Raw genomic sequence first — 16,235 nt, 5'->3', positions numbered from 1 at the left:
CGGCTGTCGACCAGCACGCCCAGGTACTTTTCCGCCAGGCAGCTTTCCAGCCACTCTTCCCCAAGCCTGTAGTGTTGCATGGGGTTGTTGTGGCCAAAGTGCAGGACCCGGCACTTGGCCTTGTTGAATCTCATACAGTTGGCCTGGGCCCATCGATCCAGCCTGTCCAGGTCCCTCTGCAGAGCCTTCCTACCCTCGAGCAGATCAACACTGCCGCCCAACTTGGTGTCGTCTGCAAACTTACTGAGGGTGCACTCAATCCCCTCGTCCAGATCATTGATAAAGATATTGAACAGAACTGGCCCCAATACTGAGCCCTGGGGAACACCGCTCATGACCGGCCGCCAACTGGATTGAACTCCATTCACCAGTTGGTGAATGGAGATGCCCCATCCCTGGAAACATTCCAGGTCAGGTTGGACAGGACTCTGAGCAACCTGATCTAGTTGAAGATGTCCCTGCTCATTGCAGGGGGGTTGGACTAGATAACCTCTAATGGTCCCTTCCAACCCAAACTATTCTATGATTCTAATGTAAAAAAAATCAAGCCCTTAAGAAACTCTCGTCCAACTGGCACCAGGGTAATTTTTAGAGCAATGGCAGTCTGAGGCCTGAAGAATGCACATATTTACTTCTAAATATTAAGCCTGTATTTATTTATTTATTTATTTTTAGTATTAGTAAATGGGAAAGTCATTTTGAGTACTCTTAGGGATTAGAGGTGATGGCACTAGGTACAAGGCGTGCATAAACGGGGGTCGTTCCTCTCTGGAGGATGGTAAGATGGTACCTTGTATGAAGGGGAGGTCTGTGATATGGCTTAGGAGAGGGTGGTTCAGAAAACCTTTTCCTTATTATTGCATAATATCTCATCGGTAAACATAGCAATTGCTAGCATGCAGACGTAATACTTGGAAAAGATGCCTGTTTTAGCTTCTTGATATGCATTTTAGTAGTTGAAATTGAGGAGGTAATGGGAACAGCAAGGAGTGTTAAGAGCTAGCCACCAGCCCAGGGTTTACTCCAGGAGATTTTTCATTAATCAGAGTTTGGGAATATTTTGTACTACACTGAATGAAAATGCTTTCTTTCCACTCTAAATCTCACTTGCTATTATAAGGTTAAGACCCTTCTAAAAGTCAGAAAGTATTAGTCTGGCTGATGCTTAATAATGATGAGATGGAGATAATTAGGAAAGGTCAGTCTGCCAGTCTTCACGCTTTTTGACGTGTAATCAGGTTGATGAGCAATTAAGAATTTTTTTTTAAAACAATTGTAGTTTGTGTACTTTTGATAGTGCCCGGGCATTCGTGAGGGGATCTCAGTGGGGTTTGTTACAGTACAAGAGACGGTTGCATGAATCATAAACTGTTGTCAGTTGGCACGGATAGGTCCATCAAAGCCCGAGGAGTAGCATTAGTTTATACCTGCTGACATCCTGGTTCAGTGTTTCAAAGGTTATAGTCAAACTTGGTTTGGCTAAAAATAAGTATGCTGCTTTCTCATATTTGCTTTTTTAAATCATGTGTTTGAATTGCAGAAATCTCATCAAGTTACTTTCATTTATAGTTAAATTATGCAGAAACAAGACTGAGTCAATTGGAAGACTGTCACTGTGAGAAGACTTGTCAAGTAAATGGATTGATCTATAGAGACAAAGACTCATGGGTTGAAGATGATCACTGCAGGAATTGCACTTGCAAAGTAAGAATTTCTATAGAGTTTAAGGAGTAGGACCTAATTAAAATGTGAAAATGGTCCTTGAATACATAAGGTTAACTCTGAGAATTATTCTGTTTTTAGTATGCATCTAGTGGCAGTATGAACAATAGGGAGGGACATGGTAAAATAAATAAAAAATTGACATTGCTTATGTGCAAACTTCATAAGTAAAATGTGTTTTCCCTTGACAACGCTCTCTTGTTTGTTCTACTTACATCTGTGAGGACTTTACGGTTTGGGGGTGGAAGTGTGGCATTGTCTGTGTTTGGTTTGGAATTGTTTTCGCTGCAGTAGTTTTTTAAAAAAGGAAACATTATCTTAATAGTATTCATAGATGCGTAGTTGCATCTTGCATGGTAACGACATGCAGATTCTGTTTTCAGTGTTTATCACTGAAGAATCGAGGAGCAGAAGAGAGTTAGTATGTAAATCTTGTCTTGTTGAAATTATTTGATAAATATCTGAAGAGAGTCTTTGTTTGCTCAAGAAAATAGAAAACTGATTGTTAAAAGTCTCAAAGATGATTGGCACAGCCTACAGAAAGTGGTGCTTATGTTTTTGTAAAGATGAGCTTAGGTTTTCCACTTAATGTGCTTTGCTCAGGGGTAAAACCAGTAATATATATCAAAACGGGGTGGTTCACCTTCAGATGCATTTTGATAGAAGTTTGTAGTTGGATAGGATTAAACTTGCTACTGAAGGATGGGTCTGTAATCCACTATGCTGTTTTCATTTACTTAGTTTTCTGTCTTCTGTGTTTTGTATAAAATACTCACTAATTACAAGAGTCGTAGTTGAATTTTGTCTTAAAAACCTTTGCTTAGAGTGGAGTTGTGGAGTGCCGAAGGATGTCCTGTCCCCCTCTTGACTGTCCTCCCGATGCTCTTCCAGTGCACGTGGAAAGCCAGTGCTGCAAAATATGCAAGGGTAAGTAGGTCACACAGACCTTTTAGTTTCACAGAGGGTGAGTCTGTGAAAGCAGAGTCCTGAAAGCAGGCGCATTTTTAATGACTTTCATAGGTCCTGGTGGTTCAGGTTACATGAGTCACAGTGGCAAACTTGATTTAAGAAGAAAATAAATAATTGCTGAGAAATGAACAAGCGTTGCAAATTTCTAAGAATCTCTTCTTGTCAGTGGAAAATTATTCATTTACTTGTTTGGGGCTGGGAAGCCTTACTTGACTTCAACTTGTGTCTCCTGTTGATGTTGAGGAGCATCAGGCCTATGGTCTGAACTTTCTGTAGTGATGAGTAATAAACTAAGCTGTTTATCTTTTTGCCTATCTTTTATTTTGGGTTGGAAGGTTGTTCTTTAAAATAAACATGACAGAATTTCAGACCTTGAGTTAGTATCGCTATGTGGAGTGATGGTTTGCTGTAATTAATTTCAAAATAAATTCATGAGAAGAAAGAAAAAAAGTAAATTTTATGATCAGTGTTATTGTCAGCTTTCAGTTCCTTCTTCTGGAGATGAAAGCTATAAGTAACATTCCTGGAAAGAATATTCAATATTTGTTGCCTTAATGGTAGTACAAGCGACAAAGACAACTTATGTTTGGAAATTTTAGCTGAGCGCTGATGCCAGTCTTACCTTAAGAAGCACAGATTAACTTCCCTCCCCCGCCCTCCAATTCTTGGAGACTAGTAAACGTCATGCATGAGTTCTTCAATAATTCATGAGGCAGGGATGTTGAATTATTTTAAGATTTATTAGGAAAATAATAACACTTTTTTTAGCATTCTGTCACCTTCCTTCAGTCACTGAATTCATTAGTCCCATGGACAAACGTCCTTTAGCTGTGATCTTGCACTTGCGCTTGTTTACTCATGTCATCTCATTTCTCTCAGCTATATGTCGGCTGAGTATTCTGCTTACTAAAAGATGTTTATGAACAGAGTACTTGGGTGGTAAAGTGCCTATGCTGGCCTGTCTTTTTTTGTCTCAAAATATTTTTATTTGTAACATTGAGAGTGTATAAAGTTCTTCCAGGAAACTGGATGCTTCTCTTGACGTGCCTTTGCTGACATGCATGTATGCACAACGGTCAAAATCTGACACAAAGGAATTGCAAGGCACAAAATTGTAGATTCGGTGTAAATCCCCATGAGTAAACTGTGTTCCTGTTATTTGTAATAGGAAGATGAACAATCAAACTTGCCTTTTATCAGTGATTGACACAAACTTGACTCGTTATTCTGACAAGAACTCAGCATGTCAGTCAATGGGAAGAGATGTATGGAGGTTGATTGACATTGATTGTAAATGCCAGCTCCTTGACAGAATGATGTGCTAGGGCCACAGTCAGTCACTTTTGGGTAGATAGTAGTAATTGCTGAGGCTTTCCAAAGAGCTGCACCGCAGGTGTTAATTTCTCCATGCTTTTTCCTATTTAGCTCTGATAGAGTCATCAGCTGTAATTTGCTGTCTCTAGGGATTATTGAATGGCTGGATTATTGAATAGTTTCCTGTCTTAGCTGAGGGTTAATGAACAAAGTAGCTGTAATGTCTGATATGCTAAGGGTTTTAAAAGTGAGGCAGTTCTGTTTTGATCCCTGCCATCTTGTGTTAGCCTTCCAACTAATATTTGACAAAAGACTGTAATTTTGTTTAAAATCTCTTTATTTTTCTGAGTTGTGTGTTGACTTGCTTTCTGGTGTGTCCATTCTTTCGTTAAAAGCAGTCATGTCAGGAGAACAGACAGAAAGAAGAAGGAAATTTCTCTAACTCATCTTCTCCCAAAAATAGTTACTGGGATTCCTAATTTAAACAAAGCTTCCTGGTCTGAAGTTTTTTTCATAAGCGAGATCACAACAACTCTGGCATAAAAACTAGGGCAGCTTTAGAAAAATGAAGAAAACTAGGATACGAAAAGGAAGAAACCTTTTTTAAATGCATTGTTGATGGTGGAAACTGAGTTGTTCTGAAAATCTTGCGCTCTTGTTTTTTGTGTGGTGGTGTGGTGTTTTTTTTTTTTTTAAGAAGACATGAGCATTTTCAAGAGTGTAAGTTTAAACAAAAAGTCCTTAGAAGCAAATTTATGTCTGCAAGTTTATGAAGATTGACTTAGCAGTACTTTATGTTTAAAATTTGGGAATCAAACTGGCTATGACGGTTGCTGCTGTGGAATACTCCTACTGGTAGCACCCGTAAGGGGTACACACATGCACCTGTAAGTGCTTGGTTCCCTTACCTTGGTATTTGGGAGAGAAATGGAGGTAAAACAGTTACTAGACAGTCTGTGACTTCTTTTTTTTAAGAACCAAGTACTTTGAACGCTTTCACTGTGCGTGTGCCTTGACTCAGGAAACTTCTAAGGCTTTGTTCAAATTGCAACATAGGATTCCTACCTTTTAGCTCTCCTTTCGGTGTCATAGGTCAGACTGTTACTGGTCAAGTGCAGAGCGCACTGAAACACCACAGCAAAAAGTTATTTTATCAGTGTTTATAATTGATCTTATTAGTAATGTAGAGTGCCTTTATGATGGATACTTGATTTGTGTAAGGTCATAATAGTCCAACTGTTCTCTTTAATTCATGGATTTATACTGTTCTCCTCTGGAATTGAAATTTAGACAGCTAGTTCCAAGAGGACTGTGGTAGTTACGGTAATACTTGACCGATCTGTATGCTACTGTGGCCTTGCTGGATGTTACCTTCTTCATGGCGGCAGTAGTCCTAAGCTGGTTGTCTCTGCCTTGAAATGGATGAGGAGTCCTCATGTGTTCTAGTCTGTTGGTTCGTTTGTGGAGCTGGTTATCTTTAGCAGAAAGGTCAAAATTTGAGACAGGAATTCTTTAGTAGGTGCTTTCACTTTTCTGGGAAATCTGCTTATTTCATGTGTGTGTTAAGAATATTTTTCCGAAATAGATTTTTACAGTTTGTTGATTAAGTAGAGTCATTTGCTGCATCTAATCCATTTTTGCAGTGCTCCAGCAAGTTGAAGAGTTCACCTTTGTGCCCACAAAAAATCTGAAGGTTTAATTGAAATCTGTGGCTATATTATTCTCTTGATGAACAGTACAATAATAAATGTCTCCAGTTCTTGAAGCGAGTCATGAAGACCTCTAGTAACACAAATACTGTAACTAATCTCCAGAATGTCAGTAATGAAAATGTTTTCTGTCGAATACTAATGAATTTGGTCCAGTACATATTGTCTTATGCTCTTATTCTTCCTCTTTAGTTTGGGTAAAGGTGCTACTTTCTCTTAAAATGAATTTATTGTTAGCTACATTATTGTAGTTATGTATAATACTGACTTCTGATGAAAGTAAAATGCATCATATACTTAACGTATCCATATTTTTTCAGTGTATGTGAATACTGGTTTTACTTTACTTTGCATTTGTTTACTATTTAAGTACTGATTTAATTCATTTATTTTTAATCTCCCTCCTTCTCCTCTCAAATTACAGCAAAGTGTATCTATGGGGGCAAAGTGCTAGCAGAAGGTCAACGAGTATTAACCAAGAGCTGCAGAGAATGTCGAGTAAGTTTCAGTTGTATAAACTTTTCCTGATTTTAAATGTATGTGTGGTGTTCAAAAGTGACAGTGATAAGTTAGTGCATTTCTTTAGGCTTCCTTCATGCAAATGTGACATCTGTTGTCTTGAAAAGGTGACCTTGAAGTCAGTGAAAGCCACAAATACGAAAACAAGGCAGGAAAATGACCCTTGCAAGGTAATAAAAACATGAGCAAAATGACTTTGAGGGATGTTTCCTCTTTTATCTCCTGCTTTCATGAGCTCTAGAAAAAGGCAGCAGCATCTTGAGCCAGTTACTAATTCCAGCCAAATTGCTAAAATTTGAAGCAACCTGGTTTGTATTGTTTGAGTTACTCTAGGTTTTCCCTAGTATTATTTAAACTATATGTAGCCCTGCTACTAATTGAGGTAAATTACTAAGTATTGGACTGGATTGGGGTCTTGGCAAGTTCGTAACACTTAGTCAACTACAGTCAGTATTTAAGAACACAGGTGAATGGAGGCTGTGTTAGATAGGAACATTCAGGGAGTGTTAGTGAAGTAGTAGGAGTGCGACTTCTACTACTGGTGTAAGCGTGGCAGAAGCTAGTTGTTGTCAAGATCAGCCTTGGAAGAAGAGAGTAGTAGTAGATGATTATAAAAGGGCTGTTGCTCTGCTGAGACATGTATTTGTTGTGAGTATGCGTGCATTTTAAATATGATTTATCACTTCAGAAAGGCACAGCTATTTTAAACACATTCGCTCTCACATGTAATTCTCAAGTATTTTTGTTTTAATGTCTTGTTGAATTTGTAGAGGGGGAAGGGTGATAAAGGGGAGGCTTACAAATGTTGTTGACAGATCAGTATGCTAGAACAATTATGAAAAACATTTGGAAAAGGTGACAATGATCTGGTTATTGTTGTGCTTGTAGCTGAGTGTACAGGGTAGCAATTTTATGTTCACTAATGAAAATGGACAATAACTGGTTGCAGATGTTGTGAAAGTAGCTTGTTATGCAGAATTATTTTGCCGCTATTAGTGTTTAGCTGTATAGGGGTGCTCAACATTGTATATACAAATAAGTGGGCAAGGTTGTTGCCTTGAAGACAGACTAAGGTGCCTGTTACTTACAATATGACATAGAATGTTCATTTGGGAGGGAAAGTGCCTATATGAAATAAGATGAGAACAGGAGGATTTTCACATTAAAGGGAAACCAGAGAGAGCGATCTGAACTATGTCAGTGGAACTTCTCTGTGATATAAATAAGAGCATTATATTCATCGTTATGAGTATGATAATACATTCATGAAGATTAAAAGCAAATACTGACCATCAAATATCTGTCAGATTAGAAATGACTAAAATAATGATGAAACGGGCTTTTGCATTTTACTTATTGTTGAAGGAAATTGATATGGCAATGCTAATTGCAGTAAAGTTGCAGTTTGTATTATTTACCTCTTAATGGAGAGTATTGGTAAGTATTTGAAACAGCATATGTGACTGCAGTACCATGAAAAAAAATGAGTCTATGTTGGGGAAGAAAAAGGTATTTCCATAGCTGTGTTTCAAGAAGACATTAAACCTCACTGGCAAAGCTTGTCATTCTGAATCGGGAGAGTTTCTGAGTGGGTGCTTACCCCTGCTTCTATGAGACGATGTGTCTTCAGACAGGAAGTTCATTCAATGTGTCTTCAGCATGACCTCTTAAAAGCTGTAAGCAAAACACCTACTTATTTACTGCCTCAATTAGGAATGCTTACTAGATGAAGGATGAATGGCGATGAGTCAAACTGTGGCTGTACTCAATCATTTTCTATCCTGTGCGGGCCTACTGGTAGACAAGGTGTTGTATGAATAAAGGAAGGGCTTTGTGCTAGGGGAAGGACTATAAAAAATTTAATACGGTTTAATTTTCCAGACTTGAAAAACAGACATCAAGTTTGAAAAGCTGTTGATCCGTGAAGGAATACAGTAGGGGGTACACATCAACTGTCAATTTATTAGTGTTGGTAAAGACAGCTTAAAAATCTATGAAGGAGGACATAGTTGTAGACGGGGTAACATCAAAAAGATAAAGTTAAAATTTCACATTTCAATTTTTATTTGAAGACAGTCATTTTATTCTTTGCATAGGTACTGATCCAAATGTAAGAGGCTTTTAACTTTTATATTTTTTCCATCTCACAAAAATAATAATAATACTGATGGTTCCAGATAGATCAAAGTTTTTCTTTATCAGGCTGTGAGCAGTTTTTTTTATTTCTGAAAACTAATCCAGACTAAAAATGTATTTATGATGCAAATCTTAACACTCTCTAGATTAATCTACAATGACAAGATTAGTGCACACATGTTTCTAAGAATCACAGAATGGTTGAGGTTGGAAGGGACCTCTGCAGGTCATCTTGTCCAACTCCCCTGCTTGAGCAGAACTACCTAAAGCCAGTTGCCCAGGACTGTGTCCAGATGGCTTTTGAATATCTCCAAGGATGGAGACTCCACAGCCTCCCTGGGCAACCTGTGCCAGTGCTCGGTCACCCTTGCAGTGAAAAACTGTTTCCTGATGTTCAGAGGGAACCTCCTGTGTTTCAGTTTGTGCCCGTTGCCTCTGGTCCTGTCACTGGGCACCACTGGAAAGAGCCTGGCTCTGTCCTCTTTGTACTCTCCCTTTGGGTATTTATATGCATTGGTATGATCCCCCCTGAGCCTTCTCTTGTCTAGGCTAAACAGTCTCAGCTCTCTCAGCCTTTCCTCCTGTGGTATATGCTCCAGTCCCTTACTTATCCTTGTGGCCCATGGCTGGTGTCTCTCCAGTTGTTCCATGTCTCTCTTGAACTGGGTAGGCCAGAACTGGACCCAGCACTCCAGGTGTGGCCTCACCAGCGCTGCGCAGAGGGAAGGGTCACCTCCCTTGACCTGCTGGCAATACTTTGCCTAATGCAGCCCAAGTTACCGTTAGCCTTTTTTGCCGCAAGGGTACATGGCTGGCTCCTGTTCAACTTGGTGTCCGCCAGGACCCCTAGGTCCTTTTCTGCAAAGCTGCTTTCTAGCAGGGTGACCCCAGCATGCACTGGCACGTGGGGTTGTTCCTCCCCAGGTGCAGGACTTTGCACTTCTCCTTGTTAAACTCCTTGAGGTTCCTGTCGGCCTATTTCTCCAGCCTGTTGAGGTCCCTCTAAAAAATGCAAGTGTGATAGTGCTTTAGAAAACTGCACCTTTCTGCATTCAATAAATGGTTATTTTGGTTTGTGGATTTCACCAATATGGTGACATGGCTCATTACAAGTCAATGGAAAGAATTCTATACCTTTTGTTGGACCGGGAGTTTACTGCTGATCAGCTAATTTCTGGGCTAATGCCTGTGAATGACATGATGCCTAGTCATAACCAGAAGACGTGTCTGACAGCAAAGGGTACAAGAATAAATTCCTCTTCATAAATGCTGGGAGCGGGCAGTCAGAGTGCGCCATACAAATACTAGAAAGATGGACAGGGCCCCACTGACTTTCAGGAAGCTTGACTAAAAAGTTTTTCGTAAAGATAAAGAACGTTGTCGTTCCTAGAGTGACAGCTAAGGATGCTATTTAGAACTTTCTCCTGAGAGGCTAATCAATAACAGCTAAAACAAGAGGGGAACCCCCCCCCAAACAACAACAAAAACCCAAAGTAACCTTATCTGAAATCTTGCTATTTTCCAAAGCTGGTCATCTGAGATGAGCTGTTTGTGGTTCAGATTTTCACTGCATGTCACTGATTAGGCTTATAGCAAATTCTTTTTTTATGTACTTACCTTTGTAATTACAAGAAATTTAATCATGATCTTGTAAATATTTGACTCCAGATCTCATTCTTTGTGGATTGTATGTCACAGTTGGAGCTTGACCTACTTACTCCAGAAGAATATCTTTTTGACATCTATTTCTGTCCAGATTCTATGACTACATATGTGAATTGAGTATAAAAAGTTTGCAATTTTTTATAAGGCTGTCTGAAGCAATAATTCTGAAGTGTGAACTATTCTTACTTAGTGGATAAACTCTGAAATCTAATGATGATAATTCTTATAATTGGATCTGTACTAGTTTATAACAAATTGATTTCAGTCCAAAGAATACTCAACATGGAAATATTTTAGTTGTTTTAAAACTTAATTACAAATGTGTTCGATTTGTTTTCCCAAGATGCAAATTCGGCAAAAAAATGGGAAACTTAGGGAAATAAAATCTTACTGTCATTAAATTAATGGAATTCTCAAGTTGTGGGTTTTTTGTCTCCTTATGAGTCACTGAAGAAGGTGTGAGCTTGGATTGAATTTGTCTTTAGCGTTTTGACTCATCCTGATCACTGATTTGACTTTCATATGATTTCTTGATTTCTTGCCATCTTTTTGCCCGGATCTATTGTCAGTCAACGCTTTTTGTCCATATGTTGACATACTGTAGCCTTTCTGCTGCAGTTGTCTTGTCTGAGCTTGAATAGGCAATGAGTTATAGCCAGAGCTTTTCCAGCTGGTAGTTTGATAATGCAACAGTAAATGACGGCTCAGTATGTCTGGTTCTTTTATCACCTTTGCTGCTGCAGTTGCACAGGCAACCGTGGGGGATTCCTCCCTTTCATTTATGTAAGTGAGATCAGAAGGAACCCTAATACCTCCGTTAATTTCATTGTTCTTGTGTGGGTACTTGCTTCAGTGATGCATGCCGTATGTGATACTGTAGGGAGCTGTTTTTTAGAGGAAAAAAAAAACCCCAACAACAAAAAAACAAACAACATGATGCCTACGGCTTTTTTTTTAAATTTTATTTTTCGTGACAGCAACTGATGCAGCTTGCCACTAAAGACAGTAGGGAAGTGAGAAAAATGACTTGGCCCTGCTTAGCCTTAAGATTGCAGTCTCAAGGGCAGTGACTAGCAGTGATTATAGAACGGTCAGGTTTGCGTTCCCTAGGTCTGCTGCACTTCTCAATTGTAAGTCCTGCTAGCTGCCGGGCACCTTGTGCATCATTTGCACCTTGTAGACTCAGCAGGCATTTCTGTGTTCATAACTGCGTAGGGTAGCTTGATGCTGTGAGAATTAATTCTGGAGCCTGAAGCGACATAGCTGAATCAGTGTGGCATGGCTGGTGAGGCTAATTACCAGCAAAGAGTTTTACCTGTACTGGTTCTCGCACCTAGTTTTTTGGCACAGTGTGGTACAGTGTCTTGTAGATATGAAAGCGAGCTTCTGGCTAGCAAGGGTGTCTCTATATAGGGATGTTTCTTCATACAGGGTAGACACATAGGTATTGTCAATATCTTCTGTTCAAAGTCATGTATCTGATCCCTCAGATTTGTGGCTTTAAAGCCATAAAGAATGGTGGCTTTAATAACATATTTTGTCTTTTTTTGGTATTAGTTTTCCTCTGCTTTCGTAGTCCTAGATGTGTTTGAATCAGATTTTTAAACAGCTCTCTGCAGTCATGATAGCTAGAAAAAGTAATTTATTTCTTTGAAGAAAGCAGAAATTCTTGTTCCATCTTCTCGTTCCACCGTCTGAGGCATCATGAAAAATATTTTGGGAGGAGTGGGGACTAGATTCATATTAAAAAGGTGTATTGGCAATATAGCGGGCTGCCCGCTTTCTCAGCGGAGTTTCACAGCCCTTTGGAAAATGGGATTACTCAGGTGTGGACAGTCCTGTGGGATAGTTATTGTAGTTCCTACTGAGCAAAAATCCTGGTTGTTAATTTCTGCTCCACTTGCCAGTTTGCAGTGATGGCATAGCTGCGGAAGGGATGCTGAAGTTATGGTATGGGGAAGGCTGGAGGGGGATAAGGGAAAAGAGGAAGCTATTTTGGGACAAGATGTTACGAAATGGCTAACTGAAGAGCAGGACAGCTGTTTGGTCTGGAGATATGGTGAAGCTGATTTCCTGGATGGGAAGAAGATGGAGTAAAATGTGGTGTAAAATCTCCCTGGAAAGGTTCTGTCTCTATTATTTTAGAAAATTTCTACCAGCAACTAGACTTCCTATACGCAGTCTTACTCTAAATCTTGCAGAAATCAAAATCAGAGAAATAGCTTGACCTTGATTTACATTTTATACAGCAATTTCTATATGGATACCTCAAGATGGGATTTCTGCTTTGGCATACCTTTGAAGGACCTAATTTTTGGAAATTAGGTGATCGGTAATTCTAAAGAACAGACACTTTTAATTGGACACAGCAGAACAACACATGACACTTGGAAACATTGGTTTTCTATCTGCTGCGTGTGTTTGAGTTGAATAAGTTATCAGAGAGTTATGTAGAATATAAAATAAGAGGAGTAAAACTTGGGCTTGCATAAAGCAGGAAGACTGTTTTTAACAAAAACCTGGAATGAAATTCTTTAATTCCTTTGAATACTTGGAAGGAAAACAACTATACTTGGAGACAACGTATTTGGAAAAAGTACTATCGAATTTTGAGCTTAAGTGCCTCTTTCTTGCCTCTTTCTTGCCTCTTTCTTGCCTCTTTCTTGCCTCTTTCTTGCCTCTTTCTTGCCTCTTTCTTGCCTCTTTCTTGCCTCTTTCTTGCCTCTTTCTTGCCTCTTTCTTGCCTCTTTCTTGCCTCTTTCTTGCCTCTTTCTTGCCTCTTTCTTGCCTCTTTCTTGCCTCTTTCTTGCCTCTTTCTTGCCTCTTTCTTGCCTCTTTCTTCATAGAAATGTCCGAGTAGATTACTTTAGTTTTGATGTTATGGTGTAAAGAATGAATTTAACTTGCTGCCTGCTAGTTTACCAGTGTTGTTACTAGAGCTTACCGGAGTTATAGATTGAAAATTATGTGATCCTTGCCATTGCACATGTTTTCATCAATGTAATTTTTTAAAATGTTTTTTTTATTTTCAGAATGGAGTTTTAGTAAAAGTAACAGAGACTTGTCCGCCGTTGAACTGCTCAGAAAAAGATCACGTTCTTCCAGAGAACCAATGTTGCAGTGTTTGTAGAGGTAAGCCAGAGACTATGCATGCTTGGAAGGAATATAAGTTGCTGATTCAACAGGGGGATACACTGGAAGGAGCAATTCCTTTTTAATGAGATATTAGGTACCTGTATAAACCTGAGTTTATAATTAGCCTTCACGTAAAACCAGTCTGTGATATTCCTTTGGGCAGAAGACTTACAGCTACAAAGCTGTAATTGCTCTGAATTAGAGAGGGGGAGGGAGAAAAGGAAGAGTTGGGGGAGAAAGGACCCAGTATCTCTTAAGAATTCCCGTTAGGAAGAAGTTAAGTTTGAAAAAGAGATATTTTATGTTGCTTAAACTTGCAACTGCACTGAACATACAGGGTTTTGGAAATGGATTTTTAAGCTCTCTATTTTAAATTCACAATAATAATGTTAAGATTCCAGTATTTGGAGGTTGATTTGGATCGGAACTCTCTCAGGACTCATTTATGAATTAAGCTGGACAATTACAGAATAAAAATGAAAAAATAACCCTAGAGCCCAGAACCCCGTTTTTCCTCCTTGCAGTGGGGTGTTGAGATGCAGGTTCCTCTTGCGTGTTCTCTTTCAGCCCTGGTGAATCCTGGTTGCGTGCTGGACCAGACTGAACAAGCCATAGCTGAAATGTTAGTTGAGGAAATCCCCTTAAATGAGGAAAAAGCAGGTATCGCAAGGCTAGAGAACTCGAGCAAGCTGTCTTCTTAAAGTGTGTTGTAATCAGTGAGCTGTTGGGTGAAAGGTGTTAGAATAGTGATTCCCTGTGTATGTCTGTATTGTACCTCTGTTCCACACCTCTCCGTTGGTGCTGAGTCTCAGCTGAGCTTAAGGGGTGCCTGGTCTCTCAGAGCAGCACTTGTGTGTTAGCCTTTAGTGATGCACCTCCAAAAGTTCAAGCAAGAGGTGTGCCAAATGAGCATTAGACGCTTCCAGGCTTAAATGGTTATTGGGGCCTGCTGGACTACTTGTCTTGCCTGTATGTAGATTCCTCCGGTGTCATTGTAGATGCCAATGAAGGGGCTCTGAATCTCTCCCTTAGCCAGTAAATATTAATTAATAAAGATGCATAGTTAAATATTTACTAAGGCCTTGAACTTGCAAGCATATGCACGTGGTTGCAGGGGCCAGCACGTTTGAGACTGTTTGCTGGATCAGGGTCTAAGAATATACATGTTAATTTTTTTTTAAACAGTTTCTAGAAACATCTGTAACTATTTGAGCAAGCAGTAAATGTTGCTTCTTTGTCCCTCAGAGGGCTCAATGTCTTAATGATAGTTCTTAACAGATGGCCCAGTTTGATGTAGTGCAGTACTGAAAAAATTATCTTCATTACTCAACAGCATTAGGAATCTGAAAGCTTCAAAGTTGATGAAAGATAAGTTCTGTAATTATTCAGTTCTATGTTACTGTTAGTGATAAGTACTCTTTTTAGATATTCATCCCCAAACTGGTTTTATTCCTTTTAAAATAGCATGAGTATGTGTACTTACGTGATGGTCTCTAGAAGCAAAGGAAGGAGTTGTACTTTCACTTCCTATGAGTTCTGATACATGGTGCTTTCAAACTGATACATTAAACTTCTACTTCAGTTCAGCTTTAGCTGACTGCTAAACAGTACCACCTCCTTTTGTATTCTATCTTTGCTTTTTAAAATTCTTTTGAAAATTATGCTTAAAGATATGATTAATTTTGTCAACTTCACAAAGGCATAAATTGAAGTTAGCACTCCTAAGTTGCTTTTTATATCCTGAAGTAGAATATATGCTGCTTGACACTTTTGCTTCAGTTGCACGCAACCCAAAGTGGTAGTATATAATTTTATCATATGTAGAGTGCTGGTATTAAAAATGGATATTTATTAAGAATACCGTATTTGGTATGGGTTTTATCATGCAAACAGGTGCCCTCTGATATGGCAAGCAGGCCATAGTTTCTGGTCCTGTCCTGTGCCAACATGTCCTTTACTGGGAGGGATGGAGTGCTTCTCTGTTTTGCAATAATGACCTCTTTCAGAGACTGTATTCAGCTTTTATTGTCTAAGCAAAATAAGTGAAGAAGAAATACTGTAGTGTATATTTATAATATAGTCCTGAGTAATCAGAGCGTATATTGGAAGCCCACATGGATCATTTGCACGTCATGTGCAAATTTCACTTTATATGTATGATGATACAGATAATTCTTCGCATTAGCCCTTAGCTAGGCCTTTAGTTAGTCAACCGATGACTAGTAAGCATTTACTAGTAATGTTAAATGAGAACAATAATTCTATGTGAAGTTTATCAGTGCATACTAGTGACTGGTAGGTTCTGTTTGTGCTTTCTTCAGTATCTAGCTGTGGAAACAGAAAACTTGTACTGAATTTCACGTTCTGTAGAATTATAGAATACCTTTGCTGAATTGGGCAAGGTTAGGAGGTTTGGAGCTTGTGCATTTCTGGCTGCAGCAAAAGAATTTCCATTTAATGAAAGGATAAATGTGGGAGATCAACAGAAGGAAAAAAACCACAGAAATACGGAAACTTCATGATGCTGTGGTATGAGACCCTCTTCAGAGATCTCTGTAATATCTGCTACAATAATAGATAAGTGCTTAAAATAAAATGGGTATGCAAGGAAAAAACCAAATCTGTGGTGTTTATTGTCATGGAAATTGTGAGTCAGCAAAGGACAGAGTTGAATACTGTAATGTACACAGCTGGTGGGCTTCCTAGATAGTCATTATTGTTTGTAAATGGTTAGAAAAGTGCGGACAGCAAATAATACCTTTCCTTCCTCAGGTTTGCCACATGAGTTTATAGTATAGCAAAAGCTAATATATTGCTAAAAGCCAATTTCTAGATTTCAGTAAAATGATTGTATAAGGTGTGCAGCAAGGCAGGCGTAGTACGGAAGAACTCTGCCGTACAATGACAGCTTATTTTTGTGATTTGATGTACCTCAATGCAAAAATGGGCCTCATCAGATCTGTATATGGGATCTATCCGTGAATGTTATGTAGAGTATACCTAGATTTGCCCTTCATCTATGTGCTTTAATATAAATGTCTGCTTAAACTATGTGGCTACTTTATA

At 39.0% G+C, this 16,235-nt stretch overlaps 1 protein-coding gene across 1 annotated transcript in view; it reads left to right on the top strand.

The window, feature by feature from the left end:
- The window catches only part of NELL1 (NEL-like 1 (chicken)), a 299,349-nt gene that overhangs the window by 69,635 nt on the left and 213,479 nt on the right, over positions 1–16,235 (top strand). Inside the window, exons 8-11 of the mRNA XM_009334530.1 lie at positions 1,570–1,704; positions 2,547–2,649; positions 6,139–6,212; positions 13,067–13,166. Coding sequence (XP_009332805.1) covers positions 1,570–1,704; positions 2,547–2,649; positions 6,139–6,212; positions 13,067–13,166 — 412 coding nt within the window. The remainder of the gene's footprint in view (positions 1–1,569; positions 1,705–2,546; positions 2,650–6,138; positions 6,213–13,066; positions 13,167–16,235) is intronic.

Source organism: Pygoscelis adeliae, unplaced genomic scaffold (genome assembly GCF_000699105.1).
Source record: "Pygoscelis adeliae isolate BGI_AS28 unplaced genomic scaffold, ASM69910v1 Scaffold171, whole genome shotgun sequence".
Lineage (NCBI taxonomy): Eukaryota > Metazoa > Chordata > Aves > Sphenisciformes > Spheniscidae > Pygoscelis > Pygoscelis adeliae.
This window is presented reverse-complemented; position numbering and strand designations above follow the sequence as displayed.